The sequence below is a fragment of the Chelonia mydas genome, chromosome 3 (genome assembly GCF_015237465.2).
Source record: "Chelonia mydas isolate rCheMyd1 chromosome 3, rCheMyd1.pri.v2, whole genome shotgun sequence".
NCBI classification, from domain to species: Eukaryota; Metazoa; Chordata; order Testudines; family Cheloniidae; genus Chelonia; species Chelonia mydas.
Genome location: NC_057851.1, coordinates 2,520,785 through 2,544,572, shown reverse-complemented (window position 1 = coordinate 2,544,572; position 23,788 = coordinate 2,520,785). Strand labels below are relative to the sequence as shown.

At 43.0% G+C, this 23,788-nt stretch overlaps 1 protein-coding gene across 21 annotated transcripts in view; it reads left to right on the top strand.

Annotated features, from left to right (window-relative positions):
* Positions 1-21,249, top strand: part of ASXL2 (ASXL transcriptional regulator 2) — a 241,609-nt gene extending 220,360 nt beyond the window's left edge. For all 21 annotated transcript variants that reach the window (XM_043542007.1, XM_043542006.1, XM_043542005.1 and 18 more), the window contains 3 exons: positions 6,454-6,559; positions 8,514-9,243; positions 9,709-21,249. In XM_043542007.1, coding sequence (XP_043397942.1) covers positions 6,454-6,559; positions 8,514-9,243; positions 9,709-12,174 — 3,302 coding nt within the window. In that variant the 3' untranslated portion in view covers positions 12,175-21,249. The remainder of the gene's footprint in view (positions 1-6,453; positions 6,560-8,513; positions 9,244-9,708) is intronic.
* The last annotated feature ends 2,539 nt before the right edge of the window (positions 21,250-23,788 follow it).

Genomic DNA, 23,788 nt, shown 5'->3' with positions numbered 1-23,788 from the left:
TTCCTGGTGGCCAGTTTATATCCATTTGTTCTTGTGTCCACATTGGTACTGAACTTAAATAATTCCTCTCCCTCTCCGGTATTTATCCCTCTGATATATTTATAGAGAGCAATCATATCTCCCCTCAACCTTCTTTTAGTTAGGCTAAACAAGCCAAGCTCCTTGAGTCTCCTTTCATAAGACAAATTTTCCATTCCTCGGATCATCCTAATAGCCCTACTCTGTACCTGTTCCAGTTTGAATTCATCCTTCTTAAAATGGGAGACCAGAACTGCACACAGTATTCCAGGTGAGGTCTCACCAGTGCCTTGTATAACGGTACTAAAACCTCCTTATCTCTAGTGGAAATACCTCTCCTGATGCATCCTAAGACCGCATTAGCTTTTTTCACGGCCATATCACATTGGCGGCTCATAGTCATCCTATGATCAACCAATACCCCAAGGTCCTTTTCCTCCTCTGTTACTTCTAATTGGTGCGTCCCTAGCTTATAACTAAAATTCTTGTTATTAATCCCTAAATGCATGACCTTACACTTCTCATGATTAAATTTCATCCTTTTACTATTACTCCAGTTTACAAGGTCATGCAGATCCGCCTGTAGGATATCCCTGTCCTTCTCTAAATTGGCAATACCTCCCAGCTTTGTATCATCCGCAAACTTTATTAGCACACTCCCACTTTTTGTGCCAAGGTCAGTAATAAAAAGATTAAATAAGATTGGTCCCAAAACCGATCCTTGAGGACCTCCACTGGTAACCTCCCTCCAGCCTGACAGTTCACCTTTCAGTAGGACCCGTTGTAGTCTACCCTTTAACCAATTCCTTATCCACCTTTCAATTTTCCTAGTGATCCCCATCTTATCCAATTTAACTAATAATTCCCCATGTGGCACGGTATCAAATGCCTTACTGAAATCTAGGTAAATTAGATCCACTGCTTTTCTTTTGTCTAAAAAAAAATGTTACTTTCTCAAAGAAGGAGATCAGGTTGGTTTGGCACCATCTACCTTTTGTAAAACCATGTTGTATTTTGTCCTATTTACCATTGACTTCAATGTCCTTAACTACCTTCTCCTTCAAAATTTTTTCCAAGACCTTGCATACTACAGATGTCAAACTAACAGGCCTATAATTGCCCGGATCACTTTTTTTCCCTTTCTTAAAAATAGGAACTATGTTAGCAATTCTCCAATCATATGGTACAACCCCTGAGTTTACAGATTCATTAAAAATTCTTGCTAATGGGCTTGCAATTTCATGTGCCAATTCCTTTAATATTCTTGGATGAAGATTATCTGGGCCCCCCGATTTAGTCCCATTAAGCTGTTCGAGTTTCGCTTCTACCTCAAATATAATAATGTCTACCTCCATATCCTCATTCCCATTTGTCATGCTACCATTATCCCTAAGATCCTCTTTAGTCTTATTAAAGACTGAGGCAAAGTCTTTGTTTAGATATTGGGCCATGCCTAGATTATCCTTGATCTCCACTCCATCCTCAGTGTTTAGCGGTCCCACTTCTTCTTTCTTTATTTTCTTCTTATTTATATGGCTATAGAACCTTTTACTATTGGTTTTAATTCCCTTTGCAAGGTCCAACTCTACTTGACTTTTAGCCTGTCTCACTTTATCCCTACATGTTCTGACCTCAATAAGGTAGCTTTCCTTGCTGATCCCTCCCTTCTTCCACTTTCTGCTTTTTCTTAATCAACTCTCTGAGATGCTTGCTCCTGCAGCTTGGTCTACAACTCCTGCCTATGAATTTTTTCCCCTTTCTTGGGATGCAGGCTTCCGATAGCTTCTGCAGCTTTGATTTAAAATAGTCCCAGGCCTCCTCTACCTTTAGATCCATAAATTCTTCAGTCCAATCCACTTCCCTAACTAATTTCCTTAATTTTTGAAAGTCAGCCCTTTTGAAATCAAAAACCCTAGTTGCAGATTTATTTTTGTTAATCCTTCCGTTCAGTTTGAACTGAATTAGCTCATGATCACTTGAGCCAAGATTATCCCCTACAACCATTTCTTCTATGAGATCCTCACTGCTCACCAAAACCAAATCTAAAATGGCATCCCCTCTAGTCGGTTCAGCAAGTACTTGATGAAGGAATCCATCAGCTATCACATCTAGGAAAATCTGAGCCCTATTATTATTACTAGCACTCGTCCTCCAGTCTATATCTGGAAAGTTAGTCTCCCATGATCACGCAGTTTCCATTAGTATTTACTTCATTAAAAACATTAAAAAGGGCTCTATCCATATCCAAATTAGATCCCGGCAGTCTATAGCACACCCCAAGCACTATCCCAGGGGAGACTCTAATAGTTTTCTTCCCCAATGTAATTTTTGCCCAGACGGACTCAGTCTTATCCATTCCATCGCTTCTTATTTCTTTACATTCTACCTCATCCTTGATATACAGTGCTACTCCACCACCTTTACCTTTATTTTGGTCTTTCCTAAACAGCACATACCCTTCAATGCCTGTAGTCCAGTCATGACGACTATTCCACCATGTTTCTGTTATCCCTATAATATCTGGTTTCACTTCCTGCACCAGTAGCTCTAGTTCCTCCATTTTGTTACCTAGGCTCCTCGCATTGGTGTACAAACATCTTAATTTTTGCTGTTTGGCCTCACTCACATTCTGTACCCGATTAGGCACGGTCATTCTAGAGCCAGTATAACCTATCAGACTGGTATCTACACTACCCTTCCTCCTACCCACAGCTGTATCCTCTCTTACTTCGTTTTCTTTCCTCTCAATGCTAAAATCCGGCGTGGAGATTACCTGGACATCTCCCAACCATCTCCCCCTAATTCCTAGTTTAAAGCTCTCTTAATCAGTTGTGCCAGCCTCCATCCTAGAAGTCTATTTCCTTCCCTACTCAGATGAAGTCCATCCCGAGAGAACTGTCCTCTGTCCATGAATGCCTCCCAGTGGCCATACATGCCAAAGCCCTCCATATAGCACTACTGCCTAAGCCATCTGTTGATAGTCATAATCTTGTCACACCTTTGTTGCCCTTCTCTAGGAACAGGCAGAATCCCACTAAAGATAACCTGAGCCTCGATTTCCTTATTATGATCCTTTTCTAATCTTTTTGTGGGTAAATAATCCTCTCGATCCCCCCATGGATACCACATGGTCCGCCCCCAAGGTCTTCTTTTTTCTGCCTTGTGTTCTTCTTCCATCAGCTTTCCTTTCCAGTGCCCATAAACATGCATTGCCTGCTGAACCCCTTAAAATGTGCTCTGCAAATCAAACCTTTCTTTTCATAAGATCTCTGACTAGTGTTTGAGTTCCAGTCATCTCCATATCTTTTTGTTGGTTATGCAGCCTATCCATGATATTTTTAGAATTCTTCTAGAACACCATAATTCAAAGAACTGTAATTTCTTTATTATCAATTGTGTGCATGTCCGTGTTTCACAGAGGTAGTTTAACACAGGCCAAATGTAAGTTTTTAGGAGCTGGACTTAAATCTTCAGATTTGTGTTTCTTCTCATCAGATGTTGATTCTTCCAGAATGTGTCTCACCCTTGCTGTTTTGGTACTGACTTCAGTTTCTGATCTTCCATAATGATGCTTCCTAAAGCAATAATCTCACTTGCTGTACAGCCGTGTCATTCATTGGAATCTTGCATGTTTTCCCAGGATTCTTGCATACCACCATGCCTTATCCACATTCAGTTCTAGACCATACTCTGCCATATTCATACATAATTGCCACCAACTTCATCAGGCATTCTTCTGAATCAGCCAACAGCACTTTGACATCTACATCGTGAATGTTGTTCACCCATTTTCCATTCATCTTAATATTTTATTCTGTTTCTTTAATTAATATAATCAGACTCTCTCTACATGTTGAATAAAAGGTGTTTAGTGAATGCATAATGGAGATTTCAGGGAGAAATTCCAGTCCTATAGTGATTTAACAAGCAAAAACAGCTGCACTCAAAATGTCAGTGAAGACAAAGTGCCAGCTGGTGGTTATCCAGACTGAAGAGCAGAGAGGAGGTTTTATTGGAGACTTGTCCTTTGAAAAAATGTGACTTGCAGCACATGGCAAGAAGACTGTCTCTGGAGGTAATGAGTGAGATGAGGCAGAGATACTGGAAAAATACAGTGCTGGGATGGTAGTGGAGATGCACTGTTCTCATTAGAAAAGAAGGACTAAACTGGGGTGGCCAAACATGGTTCACTTATAAAACCTGCATATAAATTTCATTTATACACAGGTGCGAACCTGCAGAGGCTATAGGTAAGCAGAGTGAAACATTCCATCTTCATCCAAGCCACACTGTCATTGGAACTGGCAGTTTCTGTGCGCCACACTTTTATACAGAAGAAAAGGGCAGCCATGTGCCATATTGCAAAACATTTGAGCTTCATTTGTCCCCTGGGCTGCATGCTGACCACTGCTTCTAAATGCATACAGAGATGTTGTTTCTCAAAGCAAGTGAGGCACTATTCTATCTCAGTTGCTTTATTTCAAAGATGTACTAAAATTACGAATGTCAATACATCCTTGTCTGGATGACAGTGTGGCGGAAACATGCTTTGTGTACCACCATCCTATAGCTTCATCTGATTGGTTTAGAGAACAGCCAGTCTGAGGATTTAGCTGCTAGGTCAGATGCCAAGTTTGGGAAAGCAGTATTCCAATCTGTTTGACTGATGCAGTTAATACTTCTCATTCCGCCCATCCCGAGAGAATACTACTTGCCAGTCACCTACAGTGGGATCCACGCTGACACACACTTGAAGAAAAAAGAACCCTTACTTACTCTACACAGGGGCTCTCAAACTTCATTGCACTGCAACCCCCTTCTGACAACAAACATTACTACACGACCCCAGGAGCAGGGACCGAAGCCTGAGCCTGCCCAAGCCCCACCGCCCTAGGTGCGGGGGCCAAAGCCCAAGCCCCTCTGCTCTGGCCGAGGAGGCCAAACCCGAAGCCCAAGGGCTTCAGCCCCAGGCAGGGGGCCTGTAACCTGAGCCTCGCTGCCCAGGGCTGAAGCCCTTCAGGCTTTGGCTTTAGCCCCAGGCGGTGGGGCTCAAGCTTCAGCTTCGGACCCGGGAAGTGGGGCTCAGGCTTCGGCTCTGGCCCCAGGCCTCAGCAAGTCTAAGCCAGCCCTGGCAACCCCATTAAAATGGGGTCGCGACCCACTTTGGGGTCCTGACCCGCAGTTTGAGAACCGGTGCTCTACAGTAACTGTGATCCTTGGAGATGCTGCAGTTGGGGTGGATCACATGACCCACCCTTCTTCCCTGCTTTTTGGAGTACTCGGAAATCCCAGGCTTTGAGTTGCAAGGGGCCTGAGGAAGGCTTGCAGTTGCTCTGCCTCTAATGCCCTTGTACAGGAGCATGGGGAGGCAGAGGGTGCGCATGCGGCTTTGAAAAGATTCCTGCCTCACACGAGGCACATGCGCACCTGCAGTGGGAGCCACGCAGGCTGCAGCGTATCAGAGAACCACCGTTACTGGAGGGCAGCCAGCTGTTTATTTTCCACACAGGGAGCACATTACACCATTCCTCTGTGATCTGCAATGGCTGCCAACTGATTTCTAGAAGAAGGTTAAAGTATTTTTGATTTATACAGTCTTCAGTGAATTGAGTCTTGGCTGTTTGAGAGAACTGTGGCTCTCATAGTGTAATAGCATGGCAGCTAGGATCCTCAATGGATCCTTAGTTAACAGCTCTGTGGTTTAAATGGAAGTGGGCTGGCATCTATGAGTTCTTGGCTTAGGAATTTCCTTCCCTTCTCATGATCTGCCGAAGTCTGGCTTCATACAACACTGCAAACCCCAGCTGTTTTCCCAGCCCCCTGCCTTTTTTTAATGGGGAGGGGTATATTCTGATGTGGGAAGGTTTTTAGGTTTACTTGACATGTTTTGATAGCTTATTTTTAACTTTTATGACAGGCAGAGTTGTAAAATTAAATAACATTATTGATATTTCACTAGGCATGGAGTGCAGCCACCTCTGGACTACAAAAGTGGTTTAATGGCACCCAGCAACACTACCCAATAGTTTAGAACAGGAAGTAAAGAATAATCCTATTTATAGCTGAAATTGAAAGGGGAATTTAAAGAGGCAGAATGCAAGTACCCAAGCTGGAATTTGTTAGAACATTTGAGGCTTAATCCCTATTAACTGCAAATACTGCCATAGGATTCTTAAATAACCACAAGGCCTTGGTTTTACATCCCCTCTTGAAAGACAGTACGAGTAAACTAATAGTTGCAAGTCAAGGCCATTGTGTTACATCTGTAATAATATATAGCCTGTAAAAGAAACCTTGCTGAACTAGTTCCCAATGCACTGGTTTATCTAAAAAATGACAGGGATCCTGAAGTCTGGCTGTCTCTCATGATTGCAATTGGCCTAATTCTTCTTATTGATTGACCTTCTTGCTGATGTCCCTCTTTGTGTATTGCAGGTGAGTTCACCCCAGAAATGCAACTGAGAATACGGCAGGAGATTGAAAAGGAGAAGAAGGTGGAGCTATGGAAGGAACGATTCTTTGAGAGTTACTATGGTCAAAGGTAAGAACCTGGATTGTCTTTTCTCTCATGGCATGTGCTGAGGCACCAGTTCCCAGAATTCGGAGCTCATTTTCTTTCAGGGGACCCTCTTTTTCACTGGGCTTCTAGGTTGATCGAGGGTCAACTCCATCTGGCTGTAATGGAATCACAGAAAAGACCTATTAGGTCATCTAGTTAATTCCTGGTCTGTGCTGGATTGTTCCCTAAAGCCTGGTTTCCAGTGCTCTGTCCAGTCTAGCTTTAGTGTCTCTTGCCTGCTGTCGTGATGGATGTAGTCTAGGCTTCACGGCTCTCTTCCCCACCCCCATCCTCACAGGTTTGGAAGGTCCATCTCTTAAGGTTCTCTTGGCATATTCCAGCCAACCAATTTATTTGACATTTACTTTGTCTTTGATTGTGATTTTTGACCTTCACATGTTCCGCAGCTGTGCCGAACCCTGTGAATTCCCTGTGTGTCTTGATTCACACGCTCTTGAGCTGAACTCTCAGAATAAGTATGGTGTGGATTTCACAGATTTTTCTGTCTGACTTATTCCTAGTTACAAGCAGCCTGCCTCCCCACTTTGGGATGAGGGTTTGCAGGACATTTCAGGTTTCTCAATCAGTAGCTGTATGCTATAAGAAAGTTAAAAGAACAGAGGTAGGATTGATATTATAAAAATAATCAATAAAGTGTTCATCTCGCTACAGAACTTCAATGATGAGGAGCTCTGCTCAGTTCTGGGACATCACCTCGCCTTCTGCCCCATTCATCTGTGCTGCTTTCACCCACATGGAGCTTGGGCTGCGCCAAACCTTATTCTCATGAGAGTACCCAAGTTCTTGTGGGTTAGTGACACAGACGGATGTGGGGCAGCAGGCGCTGGCTGATAGAGATGAGGTCTTCGTTTGGGAAACTGCCCGAAAGGTTAAGCCCTTGTTTAAAATACACTTAACAAGAATGGACTTCACTAAAAAGTCAAGTGTCCTTTCCTGCAGTGTCTCCAGGTTCTTGCAGAAGGGGCATTATTTCAGAAAAATTCTTATGGGGGTGGGGGAGGGGTTGTCAGCATATAGAACATTCTATGTGATTATAGTATATCCTGAAAAGTATGAGGTGAACCAAAAGTGGAAGACATCATGGAGAATATAGACCTATGAAAAGTCAGGGGGAGGGGAGCAGACCAAGATCTGGGGAGGGCAACTGCCCCTCTTGGCCTGTAGTAAATGATACCCCTGCAGTAGGGACAACACACTAATGGAGATTCCTTGTACAAGGGCAGGATTGGAGGGAGCTGCAGGTCTGATTTCTGCACTTCTCAGAAATGGATACTGTTGTACCACATGACATCTCTGTCTGCCAAGAGTATCCTTCGTGAGGGTGCAGGGTTGAGAAAGATATTAGGTGTGGAGATCTTTAATCATCTGCAAACAGAAGTGCTCTCCTGGAGGAAGTTTATTCCTTAACTTTTTTAGACTGAGGGTGCTTCAGTACTACACAAAATGCTGAAAAAAAATGGTGCACTCTCCTGGGTTGGCTATAAAAGGTCCCTTTAAGCAGCCATCCCTGGCTATATCCAGGGATGGCTGCTTAAAGGGACCTTTTATAGCCAGCCATAGTAGCTTCTTGTATGTTGAACAGTTTAACCATTGGTCAAATCCTTCTCAGTTTGTGACCTGGGATAATTAGCATCTGTGTAGAAGGAGAGCCTTGTGCCATGTAACAGGGCCCTTTTGGTTGATTTTTAAAGAGCGCTGGTGCAGGACCATTAAGTTCTGTGTGGGTTGGAAGAGTGATAGCTACAATGAAGAGCATCAGAAATGGTGGTCTTAAAATCAGGGGAAATGACATGTGTGAAGTGTTTCTTTAGGTTCTCATATGGATACAGAACCCGCTGCCCCCATTTTCATGGCAAAAGAATGCTTTTTTCAGACATACGTTTTACAAAACATATTTTTTCTTCTTTCTTGTTAGTTCTGGAATGAGTCCTGAAGAGTCCAAGAGACTGACAACATACACCAGCACTCCTGACACACAGGCCAGGAATCCACCAGCTGAACAGATGAAATGCATGCTAGTCTCCAAGGCACCACCCAGAAAAGAAGACAGAACTCCTCTGTCAGAGTCTAAAGCACAGGCGCTGCAGGTACCACCACCAGCCGTGAAAAAAGGAGGAGCGGAAAGAAGAGAAGATGTGCATCTCCAAATAGGCAAACCTGCAGCATCTGTAAATTCCTCAGCTAACAATGCACCGAAACTTAATGACCAAACTCTCTCTAGGCCTCTGAAGGGTACTGAGGAATCAATGCAAGCGAAGCCACAAGCTGCCTCTGGTCAGAAACCAGAAGAAGAAAGACAGCACACTCCATCCAAGGATCTGTCAGTAAAGGGGAACACAAGCACCTCAGCCTTGGCCCCAAACAAACCAAAGAGCCCCAAAGCAGGCGAAGCAGTGGCAAGCATGGCGAGTCAAGTGACTCCCCAGGAGACACCTAAAAAGGAACCCCCTGCAACTGAACAAATGGATGTCAGTGCTGAGGGCCTCAAGAGGAAGTCAGAGAGTCAGGAAGAAGCACCAATCAGTCCTGAAAAAAAGCCACGAATCATGGACAACTGCCAGTACCAGCAGTCATTTCGGACCCAACCACAGTCCTTTCCTGCGGCTGGGGAGGGGGCACAGGGGCGAAAGGTTCCCCCACTCAAGGTAAAGGAAACTGGAGCCAAGTCCATCATGGGGTTATACAGGCCACTTCCACTGGTAACTCTTACAAAAATGTTTTGTGTCTATTTTGATTTCAACTGTCCATATAAATCCCACTACTTTCATGTTATAGTAATGAAAGTAGTTGATACAGGAATACCAAGACCTGCTATGTGGCCACGGGAGTCTGCTGGCCTGCTGATTAGGTTAAATAAAGCTCTCTAACACATGCACTCTTGTCAGAGGGTATTTCAGGTCAATAGAGTGGCACAGTTGTGAAAGCCCCTTCACAAGTTGGTACCACAGGATTAAATTAGATAGTTTTACCAGCCATTTTTCCCATTTAATTTAACTGAAGACTACTAAGGATTTGTCTTAATGTATACATTTCTGAATGCTGCAGGTTTAGAATTTGTGGATAGAAAATTCCCTTCTGCTCAATGGTGTCTCTTTCCTACTTTTTTCCAGATTCCTGTCTCCAGAATCTCCCCGATGCCATTTCTTGCTAGCCAGGTCTCTCCCAGGGCTTGCTTTCCAACCTCTGTCACCAGTCCTGGAAGAACAGGGGCCAGAACTTTGGCAGACATCAAAGCAAAAGCCCAGCTGGCCAAGGCCCAGAGGGCAGCTGCTGCAGCCGCCGCCGCTGCCGCCGCCTCCAATGGGGGAGCCGTCCCAGGGCCCGGCCCAGGAGGTGGTGGTGGCCCAGGCGGGGGAGGAAGAGAGGAGAAGAATAGTACAGCAGCAAGTGGAACCAATGAAACTGGAATTAAAGGCAGTGCACTGGAACTGGCAGGAACTGGAAGCGGGGGAAGTACGAGAAGGCCTTTTCCCCATTGTCCAGGGTCCCATTCCCAAGCGGAGACCCAGGCCACGGAGTGGACATCACCTCTCAGTGTCTCTAGAGCACAGCTACAGCAAACGCCCACAGTACAATCCAGAACTGCAACCAGCAACGGAGGCAAAGATTCATCATCACCAGCCCCACCAGCATTAGAGAAAATGAACAGAATAAAAGTGAGCCCTCCCAATGTGACTGTAAGTCAGGTTTCCAGACCATCTGTGGTCTCAAGCCACATATATACTCTCAGTAATGACAGACAAGAGAGAGCACCTTCAGCTCCAGCAGGTCTAAGCCAGATCTCAGGGGCACCACCTGTCAGGGATGAAGCAGTCTATGTCAATGTATCCAGAGCAGGTATTGACAAAAATGTGACTAAGTCAGCACTTACTGCCACAGAAGAGACCAGCTTAAGTATTCCTAAGAGCAAACCTCTTTCCCCTCTGATGTCTTCGCTGACAGCGGTAACCTCAGAAACTCAGGCTGGTGTTGTGGTAGCATCTACTATATCTACTCCATCCTATAGCACTTTGTCAGTAGCCCCTAGCCTTAAAGTACATCTAGCTCCCTTGAGCACAAGTGGGCCCCTCCTGAAGACGAGCTCCAGTATTCCTGCTAACAATCCTTTGGTCACCCAGCTGCTCCAAGGTAAAGATGTCCCAATGGAACTAATCATGCCTAAGCCTCTCACCAAAGTAGAAATGAAAACTGTCCCACTAGCTCCAAATGAATCAAAAGAGTCGGCATTTTCCAGTGCCACAAGCACAGCTGGGAATGGCTCTGGAGGGGAAAGTGGCGAGAGACAATCAAATTTAGCCATGCAGCAACTTGGAAAGATATTTTTCCCAAGCAGGCAGCTGCCCCATGTTCCAAGGACCTTTCCCCTCTTCTCCGGAAAGGACCTGAGGAGCACTAGTATTGACCAATACCAGTGCCAAGAGGCACTCGACAAAGCCACTCAAGAGCAGATCCTTCAGACTCTTATCAAGCGGGTCCAGAGGCAGAATCTGTTTTCAGTCCTGCAGCCTTCACAGCTCAGCCTCGTTCACTCAGGTTTCCAGTTAGACAACAGCTCCACCAGTCAGAGATTCATGCTGGGTTTCATGGGCAGGAGGACATCCAAGCCTGCTATGTCTGGCCATTACCTGCTGAATATTTCCACCTATGGTCGCAGCTCAGAGAGTTTCAGGAGAGGTCTGTCCATGAATCCTGAGAACCGCTTGTGTCTGCACGATCCTTCTGATGATCCAAAAATAGAATGTGAGGAATGTGAAGAAATAGCTGGCAATAGTAGTAGCAGTGCTGAAGAAGATGCAGATGATGAGAGTACTGGTGATGAACATGAACATATCATTGTAAAAGAGGAACCCCTGGTTTCCCAGGTCTCTGGCCAGCATGAAAGAGAACAGGTATCACAAAGCGTAAACGCTTCTTCAGATTGCAATGTGCCTGTTAGAAAGAATGTAAAGAAGGAGGCAGTCTTATCTCAGCAAGCAGCAGCCCGCCCGGAGAGTGTTCACCAGTTCCCAGGAGGCCAGGTGTTTGATAGAACTGCATTAGCACGAGATTTAATTCAGGCAGCCCAGGAGCAAATGGCACATGCTATGAGGGGAAAAATGATGCACCGCAATCCTGAGGCTTACAGCGCTTCTGCACCATCTGCAGACTCTGTGTTGCAGCAGCCTCCACTGCTTTCCCATTCACACCCTTCAAAGCTATATGGAAACACTGCAGCACAGCTCATTGGTCCTAGTTATAGTGGCACTATAAATGTCTCCACCTCTCCAGACGTGAACCAAGGGTCTCTCATGACTGGGCTGTCTGAGTGCAATCAGTTGGCCAGTAGCATGGGGAACGTTATGTCTTTCTCTGTGACTGTAACCACCATTCCCGCCAGCCAGGCTATGAACCCTGGCAACCACAATCAGACCATCCCAGTTCAAGCCTTTGGTGATGACAACAACATGGAGGATTCGCCTTCTAAATGCTACTGCAGGTTGAAAGCCATGATCATGTGCAAGGGTTGTGGTGCCTTCTGCCATGACGACTGCATTGGCCCCTCTAAGCTCTGTGTCTCCTGCCTTGTAGTACGGTAACTGAGACATATGAGATGAGGAGAAGGATGGCTTGGTTTTGTGCCTCCTTTTGAAATTCTTCGCAGGAAGAAAGAGGGGTTTTACTGCCTTGCACAAGAGACACATTACTGAATCAGGAATACAGAGTAGCGTTCTTCGTTCATTGAAGAAAGAGCACCTTGTTGTATAGTGAGTCTAAGCGAGCTCAACTATGTGAATTGTGACAAGAGTTTGCACTTAAGGAATCATGTAAATATGTCACATTATTTTGTTTAAAAATTATTTTTTCAATCTTTTAGGAGACAATGTTTGACTTGTACTGCAGATTCATTAACCACACCTCCTATCAGTCCCTATCCCTGGTTAGCCTAAGCTCTGCTCTATATTGATGACAGAACTTCCAGCCAAACTTTAGCCCCTTGGTCTTTCCATAGCAAAAGAGAAGAACAAGAAGAATTAAAAGAACTGGGAGATCAGGAAGATTTAAGCCTTTATGCTATCTGGCACAGAACTTTGAGGTTTGGAGCATCAGTTCAGGGTTGGCTCAGTCTTTTGATCATTCAGATGATTGGGAAGTGGGAGGCATTAGTGTTATAACAGCCTTTCAAATGGTTGCCTATCAGTTTCCCCCTGACTCTAGGTTTCTGGAAGCCAAAGTGGGTTGTGCAATAGTGGCTGGGGTTTTTTGGTTGCATACCATCCCCTTTCCAACTCATCAGTTACAATAACATTGTCCATGGGAAGGCAACACCATGGTTCTCAACTACTTCTGGGAGATTGGAAAGGCAACTATAGTAGTCATCATCTTCAAGAACTCAAGTAATAAAAAGCAACTAGTGACTATCAGCAACTCTAGGAGACCATTTAAAGCAGAGATCTCTAATATGACTTGAACTACATGTCAGAAACTTGCTTTATGAGGCATTACAGTCTTAGTACTGAGGTGTCTCCCCCACAATTTCCAACCATCAAACAGGACAATACATTACACAAGTTAAATGCACTAAATGACACCTGCTGAAATATTGTTTGCCAGGAAGCTTGCCATGGATAATGAAGACCTCCACAATAAGCTAATGTATGGAAAAGATCATATATCTAGCTAAGTGTAAGGCATGGGACACAAGGGTTGGGTTGGCTGCATCATTGTCCCCTGAGGACATTTCTTCAAGTTTCAAAACATCAAATCCTTTGGCCTGATCTCCACGTTTTACTCACAGACCCAGGATTCTAGCAGTAGAAGTCACAAGTCAAGAATGAGGAGCACTGGCAGAAGTAGGTGGGGATCATAGGACTGGCATAGTGGGGGCTACTGTCATGAATGAGGTTACTGGCAAAGCTGTGTGTGAGGAGATTACCCAGAGCTGGCCTACCTAATGCCAGGTTGCAGCTAGTGATATCAATCCTTCACTCTCAAGAGCATTAATATTCACAGTGTCTCCCAAATTAATCAATCAGAATTGAACAGGTATTACAGCACCATCATCTCAGCAACAAGAATGTGTAACAGGCTGACCCGTAAAGTACTTAAATACCCAGCCCTTCCCATGGTGTGAGAGTTAAGCATACTCCAGCTCACATTTCACAATATCAAAGCACTAGATTATCTATAGGTAAAGTCCTCTTCCCAGCAAAGAACATCAGGCTCAAGAATCGCATCCAGTCCATGTTGTCTCTGTTTGAGAAACAAATAAGTTGATTAGATAGAAATTCATGTATCTTTTTGATGAAAGGGCATAGAAATCACTTTTAATCCAAAGGCATTTTTAAAACGAAGCAATATTAAAAAAGTAGGTGTGATAAGTTATCATTAGATACACCATTAGCTAGTCCTCTCAGAGCTTTGGGCTTTTTTTCCAGTTTGAATGTACTCCTCCTCCTTCCCATCACATGAAAAGAGTATCTGGGGTGCTGTTGTTAAATGTAGGCAATGTAGATGACTGTACACAATGCATTTTATCGAACGGTGGCAATTTATTTGTTGATGAAAACGTTGAGTGCCTAACCCCTCAATACTGAAAATATCTCCCTCCCTGCCTGTCTGTGGGTGCCACCTTCCAAATCAAGATTATCAACAGTGAAATATCATAAACTGTGTTATATTCCCATCTTCAGTCTTGCTCATCCTAAATTTGTTGGGGGAGTATGTCCCCTAATTGTACCTAGGTAAATATTTTTAAATCCATCGCTCCATGGCAGAAAAATTAACACCAACAGAAGTAGCCCCTTGTTTTTTGAGACATGCCAAATGTGCACTGTCAGCAGCATTTCACCAGTAAGCAAACAATATCCCCAGATTTGGCACATACCAGATACTATAGCTAGTGATGTTGGTGTGCATGCAAAAAAGCAAACCAAGCAAAAGAACCATTTTGGCTTCTGCCGTGCAAAAACACTTATTCTGTCACAAAGGTGTACTTTTGTTTTACAGGCCTAGTGCATTCTAGAGCAAGTGCCCATTAGTGTACTAACGCAATACTTCCAATTTTCCTCCGGTGCAAGAAGCATCCTTTGAATTATGGAATACAGTGTCAGATGGACATTATGGTATCATGCACACAGCTAACTGGTAACTAAAATGAACAAGACTCCTGTTCTCTGAAGCACTGAGAGAGATACATCCATTTCTGTTTCCTTGCTATCTCAGGGCTTGTCTACACAGGAAAGTTTTACCAGTTATACTGGTATAATGATGTATCTTCTTCTTCCTTGCCACTTCCCCAATCAGGGTGAGCAGCTTTTATAGCCTTCTTCCAAAACTCATGATTGTACGCCTGGTTGTCCTGCGAATTGGTCTAAGGTCAGTTGATATCCAGTCTGTGTACCGAGTTTTTGATCTCCCCATTGGTAATAGGTATAATGTTGTTTATATATAAATATATATACTGGTATAACTCCTTCCCAACTGACATATACTAAACCAAAAAAGGCACCCCTTTGCTGTACATGCTGTAACTCCCCTGTGTGGATGCTGCAGGCATGAACTATAGAGTACCTAGTTCTTGTTGACTTACTCCTGGTTAAAACACAGACTAGGTACCTTTTAGTTCTCACCCACATGGTCTATGCAGGGGAGTTACAGCTTGTCATGCTAGTGCCCACTGTAATTCACACCCCATATTCCAAACTGGGGGTTATGTAGACAAGCCCTTCCACCAGAATAATAGTGACATCCAGGGGGAGTTATATTGGTATATCGGTTTTTAAATCCACACCCTAGTTTATACAGGTGCAATTTTCCTAGGTTGACAAGCCTCACAAGAAGGGAGTAGAAGACATTGAGGGAACAGCACAAAGTGGCCTGCGGGCCAGTTTGTGTTGGTTGGGATTTTATGCCTGTTGCAACTTTCACTTTAAAAGACCTGAAGTTTTGTTTTCAGCAGTAGATTTTAAAATAGAAGTAAAGCCTCTAATTTTGATTCCAACCTCAATTCCCTTAAAATTTGTGGCGTCACCTCAGTTGGAGTTTGTATGTCCGGCTTCCCGTGTTCTGTTCACCTGTTTCTCTCTGTGAGATGCTGCTTGTGAGTCATAAGTAGCTGCTGTTGCATGAAATACTACTTCAGGAACTGAATTACTTTACAGAGTCATTATCCCAGCAAGAAGGGAACTAGATCTAGTAAGTGTCCAATTTGGATTTGTAATGACCACTGAGATGTCAGTAGGACTCCACAGTCCCTTTTAGTGGTCACTATAACCTTATTAGATGATGATCTAGAGGTTTACAGCTCAGTTTAGTGCCTTAGCTATATTTGGTTGGGTCAATAGTTTTACTGTTGCTACCCCTTCCCAATATGATGAATCCTCTTGGCTGGAAGGTTTTGATCTCACCACGATTAAACAAGCTCTTTATCTGGAACTTGATAGAACAGTATCCCTAGGTTCACCAGCGGGCATTAAGCGGCTAGGTAACCATTAGAAAGGATGGGTTCTGGATTATTGAACATTTCAACAAGAATAGGTCTGCCAAAAACCATGACAGCTTTGCACATTTCACAATGCTGGGTATTGAATAACAGTTGTTTCAGATAGGAAAACCTGAAGCCAAAGTAGGAGTATTCCCTTTGTTAGTCAGCAGTCTTGGTGCTAAGACTTTTCCCTTCAGCCCCAGTTCTTTCTAATCATCTGTCCTAAAAATGTTTCCTCCAGCAAAATAACAAACCTTTCCTATTGGCTACTGTTAGTCAAGGGACATTGTGGAGTAGTCTAGACATAACATTTTTGGCTTTGGCATACAGATAGCACTTTATAATAAATGCCAATGTAAAATAGAATACTCAAACTATTTTACAACAGCTAATGTCAAAGCAATGTTTGTGACATAAAACATTACAACAAGAAAAGGTTATTTAGATTTAAATCTTCCCCTGCTTGGATTGCAATACAGACCCTGCAGCATGAGAACCAGAAAGTGAAACTGATCAGTCTGGTTTCACAGTTCAGTGCAAAGAATAAATACTTTTATATACACATTCCATGAATGGAGAAGTAAATGGAATCTTAGAAATGATTTTCAAGTTTCTGAGATAGCATTAGTAACAGGGAAGGAAACTTGTTTTTAGGTTGACAATGTCTCTTTTTAAACGTGAGGAAAAGACTGATACTATGTAAATGATGGACCCTATCAGCAGAGTTGTACTTAGGTTTGCAACAGTAAAAATGTTAAGGAAGCCATTTCCTGAAAGTTAATTATTGGACAGATGAGTAACTGCCAGATGTCCTCACTGCTTGTCATTACTGCTTAAATTATGTCCATTTAAATTGTTCTAGAGGCTGTTAAGAACGTTATGGGCCCAGTTCTTTCTCACTCTCATGAGTGGTCCTGTGGAATACAAGAATATACGTGTGAGTAAAGGAGGCAGCGCTGGACACTGTAATTGGAACTGGGCTATGTTTGCTTTAGTCCAATGAGGAAGGCTTTCCGCATTTAATTTAGAGTAATCTTCATTAGAGTAATTTTTCAAAAGTAGCCACCAGTTTTAGGATGCCTCAATCCTGGGGACTGGATTCTGCGGAGTGTCCACAATTCCAGCTTTCAGCACCTCCGAAAATCAGGCCTAAGGGTGTTAGGTGGAGCACTCAAAATTGAAGATCACTTCTGAAAACGTGACTGTTACAGTGGAGGTGGGAGGACAAGGGGTGGCATCCTCCCGTTTGGGTGTTGCCAGCTGCTGCAGCTAGCATGGCTTTTATCACAGGAGGGAAGGAGCCCATTGTTAGGAAGTTACTGCCTGTGGCATCTCACAGCTCTGGAAACTATCTTCAATTCATCCAGAAAGAAAAGGAGTACTTGTGGCACCTTAGAGACTAACCAATTTATCTGAGCATGAGCTTTCGTGAGCTACAGCTCACTTCATTGGATGATGTGAGCTGTAGCTCACGAAAGCTTATGCTCAGATAAATTGGTTAGTCTCTAAGGTGCTACAAGTCCTCCTTTTCTTTTTGCGAATACAGACTAACACGGCTGCTCCTCTGAAACCTGTGATTAATCCAGAGTGCGTGAAACCAGCATGGGTGAGAGAGAATCTCTTAAAAACTTCGTCCTGTTGCTACCAGCAGGGAGAACGGCTCAGATGTTTGCTAGGGTGACAGTGAGTTTTCTTTGTTACTTTTTTTTAACGCTATACGTTTGATACAAAAGAAGATCAATTTTAAGAGCTTACAGTAATATATTTTAAGTAATATATATTTTAATATTTGTGTAAAAAATGACAACGGAAGATTTGTGAACTAGATATACAGGGTATTGTGTGTGTGCAGTTTCTCAGCAGGGCCGAGACGATTTCCCTGGCAGGGGAACTGAAAGCACTTGGGTTTTCCATTAATGCAATAAAAGTGGGGATTCTTAAAACAAAAATCCAATAGTGTTTACCAGATGCTCTTTCATTTTGTTTGGCCACAAGGCTTGTAAACATGATTTAGAAGATGATAAACTTTCGTCTGTCTTTTGCCTTTTTAAAAGGGACTTAAATTGGAATAGAGGGTATGTATAGAAAATTCAAGGTGACACCATTTTAAAAGTCATATTTTTTCACAAATAATATAGAAGAATCATATTTTACATAAGAATTTTAAGTATTTGAAATAAATATGTATATAAACATACTGTATGTACTTCATATATTCTTTTATTTTACGTTTAATTGTATTAAAAATATTTGAGCTGGTTGGAGTTCCTACCTGCGTATTAATGTAAAAGAGAGAGAGAGGAGCACTGCCTCTTGCTGCTGCAGCAGATTGTAGGGTAGCAAAAAAGCTTGACGCGCCGCAAAGAATGAATTGGACTAGGTTAGCTGTTTTAGAAATACAGCACAGAATTTTTTTTTCAGTCTTGTGTCCTGTTTGTGTGTCCGTTTATGTTCTGTCCTATCCCAGAACAATCAATGGTGAGAAGACAAGGAGTTGAGGTGGAGCTTTATACAAGCACTGCCAAAGAGACATACTGGTACAAAGCTACTCAACTAAAATCAAAAGCAACCATTAGAATTTTAATAAATGTAGCTAATAGTTTAATTCTTATGTCATCCTCTGATAGTGCAGATGGGGAATGAATACAACTTGCCAAGAGCCTCAGTATATTTGGGATTTCAAGGCAACACTCTCTTAACGAGTTTTCTTTTCTAGGATCTTGGGTCCACTATCACTGTAGAGAGTGATGTGTGCCATCAGTCACTACTGGAAGATGGAATGGGTTTTCTTCTACTATACTTGGGCAGGACCCCTAGAAAACTCCCTAAGGGGAAGCACTAGTAAATCTGCTGAGACTGCTGGCAACATTCATCATAGGAATTCTGTTTCCAAGATGCTGTAACTTGGATACAAGGATTCCCAGAGGTACAAGATCACAAATTATATGAATATAAAAAAGACACAATTCTAGTTAGAAGGGAAATGATAGGTGGCTGCAGACTACTGTAACAATCAGCTATGGTACATGTGCATTATATACAGCACATCCAGTGCAGTTTACCTAATAATGGACCCAAACCTGTCAAGTGCTCAGCATCTTCAATTACCATTGAAATTAGTGGCAGCTGAGGTTGCAGTGCACATTACAGGATTAGACTAAAGTCCATCGTGTATGTGTCACAGCTGATTTGTATTGTAATATCACATCCATTCCCCCACACCCAATAATTACATCACAGATACATAAAGAGTAAAGCTCTTATGGCAATGTTCAGGGTTAGATTAACCCAATCATTCAAGAACCCAATCCATTTAAGTTGCTGCCTTTTTGATCAGTGGCTCCAATTCTGGGCCTTCCTCTGTCCCCCAGACACCAACTCTACACACATACAGGGGCTGTAAAGCTAGCAAATCTCCCCAGCAGGAAAGGTCTCCCCTTGGTGGCATAAGAGAGACAGAATTGACTCTGTCAGTCCCTGGTGTGGGGCAATACGGAGCAAGGGAGGAGGCATGGCTAGAACTTGCTGCACTTTGGCTATTCTGGGCTGACAGAAGGCTCCAGAATCTGGTGCATAAAGGTGAAACACAGACACTTTGCGCCTTCACCTTTTGGAGGCGCTGCGCTCACCTCAGGTGTATCCCCAAATTGGAGCCACTGTGTTCACCATAGCCCAAACCGCTCTGCAGGAACTGCTGGAATCTCTCGGATAAACAAGAATTGTGTTTACAAAAACTCTCTGTGATCGGGCGTTGTGGGAAGGGACATTGAATGCAAAAAAGCTATTTGATTTGTGTTAAGGGTTTGACTTTAAAGAAAACTCAAAGACAGACAGTTTTGTTATTGTTAAGATTATTTTCCAAACACCCCCAAATATGCCAGGCCTCTATTTACATACACAGAGTGAGATCATTTTTTAGTAAAGTCGTTTTATCTTTCTTTCTGTGACTTGCAATCTGCACATTGAAAGGGGTTTTCACTCTGAACAGTTGCACTAGAAGAAGGTGACACTGTTTGGGTGTGTCTGTGTATCTATAACTAGAGTGTATATGTGTGTGTGTGTGTGTGTATATACACAACTATATTTTACATAAATGTACCTACAAAGGCCGTAAGTCCATCTCAGGATTCTGGTGACATGAATTTTGAGAACAAAGTTTGAGTTACCACAACCCTGATGTGGAGTTACAGTTTTTATATTTGTTTTAATATTTAAAATATATGGGTTAGAAACAAATATACAGTATGTGTTGTTTTGATCTGCACTTTGTCTAAACATTCCTAGTCCTGCTGGTACTGCTGCAGCTCCCATCCCTTCCTGCCCCATTTAAAACTTAGAAGCCAACTTTTCCCCTCTGGGTTTTCTTTCAGTTGCACTTCTCAGAGGCTGATTAGTGTTTCTATGCAAAAAGCTGTGCCAAGAGTTTAATATTCCTGGGTTTGGTCTTTTATAGTGTGACATCACCGCTGAACTCCAGCCCCAACACTGGGGAAAGTGAGCTGATTGCTGATGCAGCCCGTTGGCAATTTGATTCTGAAATAGTCCCTTTGCAAACTAGCAGAGTCAAGCAATCAAACTTAACTAAGTAGTAGTCAAATAAGAAACCTGTCATTTTCTGTTATCCAGTGATAAGTTTGACCTGAACAGTAAGATTATTGTAATTCACTCTCCTCCTTAATGAGGAAATGACACAATTTCCAGGCATTTAAAAAAACGTAATGGGTCAATTCCATTAAACCAGCAATCACAGCAGAGAGATGTGTGGCCCGTAATATGGCAGCTTTGCAGATTGGCAGAGTTCATTCTAGTAAACTGATTCTCTCCCCAAATGAAAAATAAAAATAATTTGAAAAGTCTGCTTCGGGGTATGCTGTATAAGATTCCACCTTAGCTTCTCACCAGCATTAAGAAGGATCTGAGGAGTGCTAAAAACAGCATATTTGTATCTTGTCACTTTGAGATATGTGTGTCCTTTGGAGGTAGCACTTTGAAAAGCGAAAGCCTGCCTTGTGGCTTATGTCTTATTGCAGATTAAGTTCCTCTTCCCCTCACTCCTTATTTTTGTCATGTAAAACTACCTGCTTCATAAATGAATGTAAAATACAATAGTTCTTCAGCACATGGATAAATGTGTATTTTATCTTAATGTTTCATTTTATGTTAAATAAAAGCATATGATTTATGGTCACCATTGCTGTTACTGTCTTTTTAAATGCTGCTCTCTTCCCCTTCAAGAACATGAAGCAGCAAGGTACACGACGCTGAATGACTTGATTTCAGGTCCGGCACTGCAGGAATGCCAAGTATGGTTTTTCTAAACCCTCTCCCTACATTTCATGGGGAAAGGTTTGTTGTGAACACGAAGTTGTTAATAATCATTTTGCGTTTTTCTCGTGTTTCCTCTGAGGATCTCAAATTGCTTTAGAATTACATTAGTGCACTGTAAGGTATGAGCAAATATTATCCTCATTCGCAGATGAGGAAACTGAGGCACAGACACATTGGCTTTCCCAAGGTCACTTATTGATTCAACAATCAGGAATAGAATTCAGGTGTCCTGTCTCCCAGTCTTGTCCTTTAACCACAATACAAACTTCAAACCTGGCAGAGTGTGTTCTCTCCTCTACAGAATCATCAGCTTTCCCCCCAGTCCTCCTGCAATCCAATCTGTTAACATGCATCCCCATTTACAAGTATGATTTTTCCAGCTGAAGCAACAGTGTGCACAGTTCTGTTGGCATAACAACAGGGTGTAGAGTTATGGAGCCACCCAGCGATTTCAAGCTGGCAGCAGCCCTGGTCTGCCAACAATGTGATTCTCCCAAGCCTCCTGCCCCTGATACTGACTCCAATCTAATTTTCTCTCCAACTCCTATGGGAAAGAGCTGACCGGTCTGCTGAGGCAGCACACAGCTGATCCTTTAAGTTCTGAATTCCACGATCCCTTTCACCTCCTTAGCCTTTCCTTTCTTGTGCCCTACTTCCACCTCAAACACATGACTCATAAAGCCCTATGGATTTGAATGCTCAGAGATGAACTGAGTGTCCTTCAACTGCACTACACCTCCTCCATGTTCCTTAATATATTTCCTTACAAAGATTTCCAAAGCCATGCTACGGGCAACCCCAGAATTCCCTGCTAACACCATTCACTCACTCTAACCCTAAATTAAAAGTCACTTAAATTCTACTGGCTAGCCTAATAACTAATTTCTAACACTACACAATAAACATTTAACACTATAATGTGGAGGCATCCCTCCTAAATGGTAACCCATAAGAACGTAAGAATGGCCATAGTGGGTCAGACCAAAGGTCCATCCAGCCCAGTATCCTGTCTTCTGACAGTGGCCTATGCCAGGTGCCCCGAGGGAATGAATAGAACAGGGAATCCTCAAGTGATCCATCCCCTGTCGCTCATTCCCAGCTTCTGAGAGGCTGAAACAGAGGCTAGGAACACCATCCCTGCCCATCCTGGCAAATAGCCATCGATGGACCTATCCTCCATGAACTTATCTAGTTCTTTTTTGAACCCTGTTATAGTCTTGGCCTTCACAACATCCTCTGGCAAAGAGTTCCACAGGTTAACTGTGCATTGTGTGAAAAAATACTTCCTTTTGTTTGTTTTAAACCTGCTGCCCGTTAATTTCATTTGGTGACCCCTAGTTCTTGTATTATGAGAAGGAGTAAATAACACTTCCTTATTTACTTTCTCCACACCAGTCATGATTTTATAGACCTCAATCATATCCCCACTTAGTCTTCTCTTTTACAAGCTGTGAAAAGTCCCAGTCTTATTAATCTCTCCTCATACGGCAGCCGTTCCAGACCCCTAATCATTTTTGTTGCCCTTTTCTGAACCTTTTCCAAGTCCAATATATCTTTTTTTGGGATGTGTAGACCACATCTGCATGCAGTAATTCAAGATGTGGGCATACCAGGGATTTATATAGAGGCAACATGATATTTTCTGTCTTATTATCTCTCCCTTTCTTAATGATTCCCAACATTCTGTTTGCTTTTTTGACGGCTGCTGCACATTGAGTGGATGTTTTCAGAGGACTATCCACAGTGACTCCAAGATCTCTTTCTTGAGTGGTAACAGCTAATTTAGACCCCATCATTTTATATGTATAGTTGGGATTGTGTTTTCCAGTGTGCATTACTTTGCAATTACCAACATTGAATTTCATCTGCCATTTTGTTGCGCACTCACCCAGTTTTGGGAGATCCTTTTGTAGCTCTTCACAGTCTGCCTGGGACTTAACTATCTTGAGTAGTTTTGTATCATCTGCAAATTTTGCCACCTCACTGTTTATCCCTTTTTCCAGATCATTTATGAATATGTGGAATAGGACTGGTCCCAGTACAGACCCCTGGGGGACACCACTATTTACCTCTCTCCATTCTGAAAACTGACCGTTTATTCCTCCCCTTTATTTCCTATCTTTTAATCAGTTACCAGTTACCAATCCATGAGAGCACTTTCCCTCTTATCCCATGACTGCTTATGAAGTGGGTTTAACAATTAACTTGGACAAGTCACACACAAAAAAGCATAGGATTGGGGGTTTACTCCCTCTCTTCCCTTAAGGGCTAGCACGTTAGCAATCAAGAGGAGTTTACCCTGTCGGGCCCCACAGGATGTAGTGGCAAGCTGGCACAGTCTGTCCTCAGTAGACAGATCGGGGTAGCCCAGGAGAGCAGGGGGACTAACGTAAAGTAGC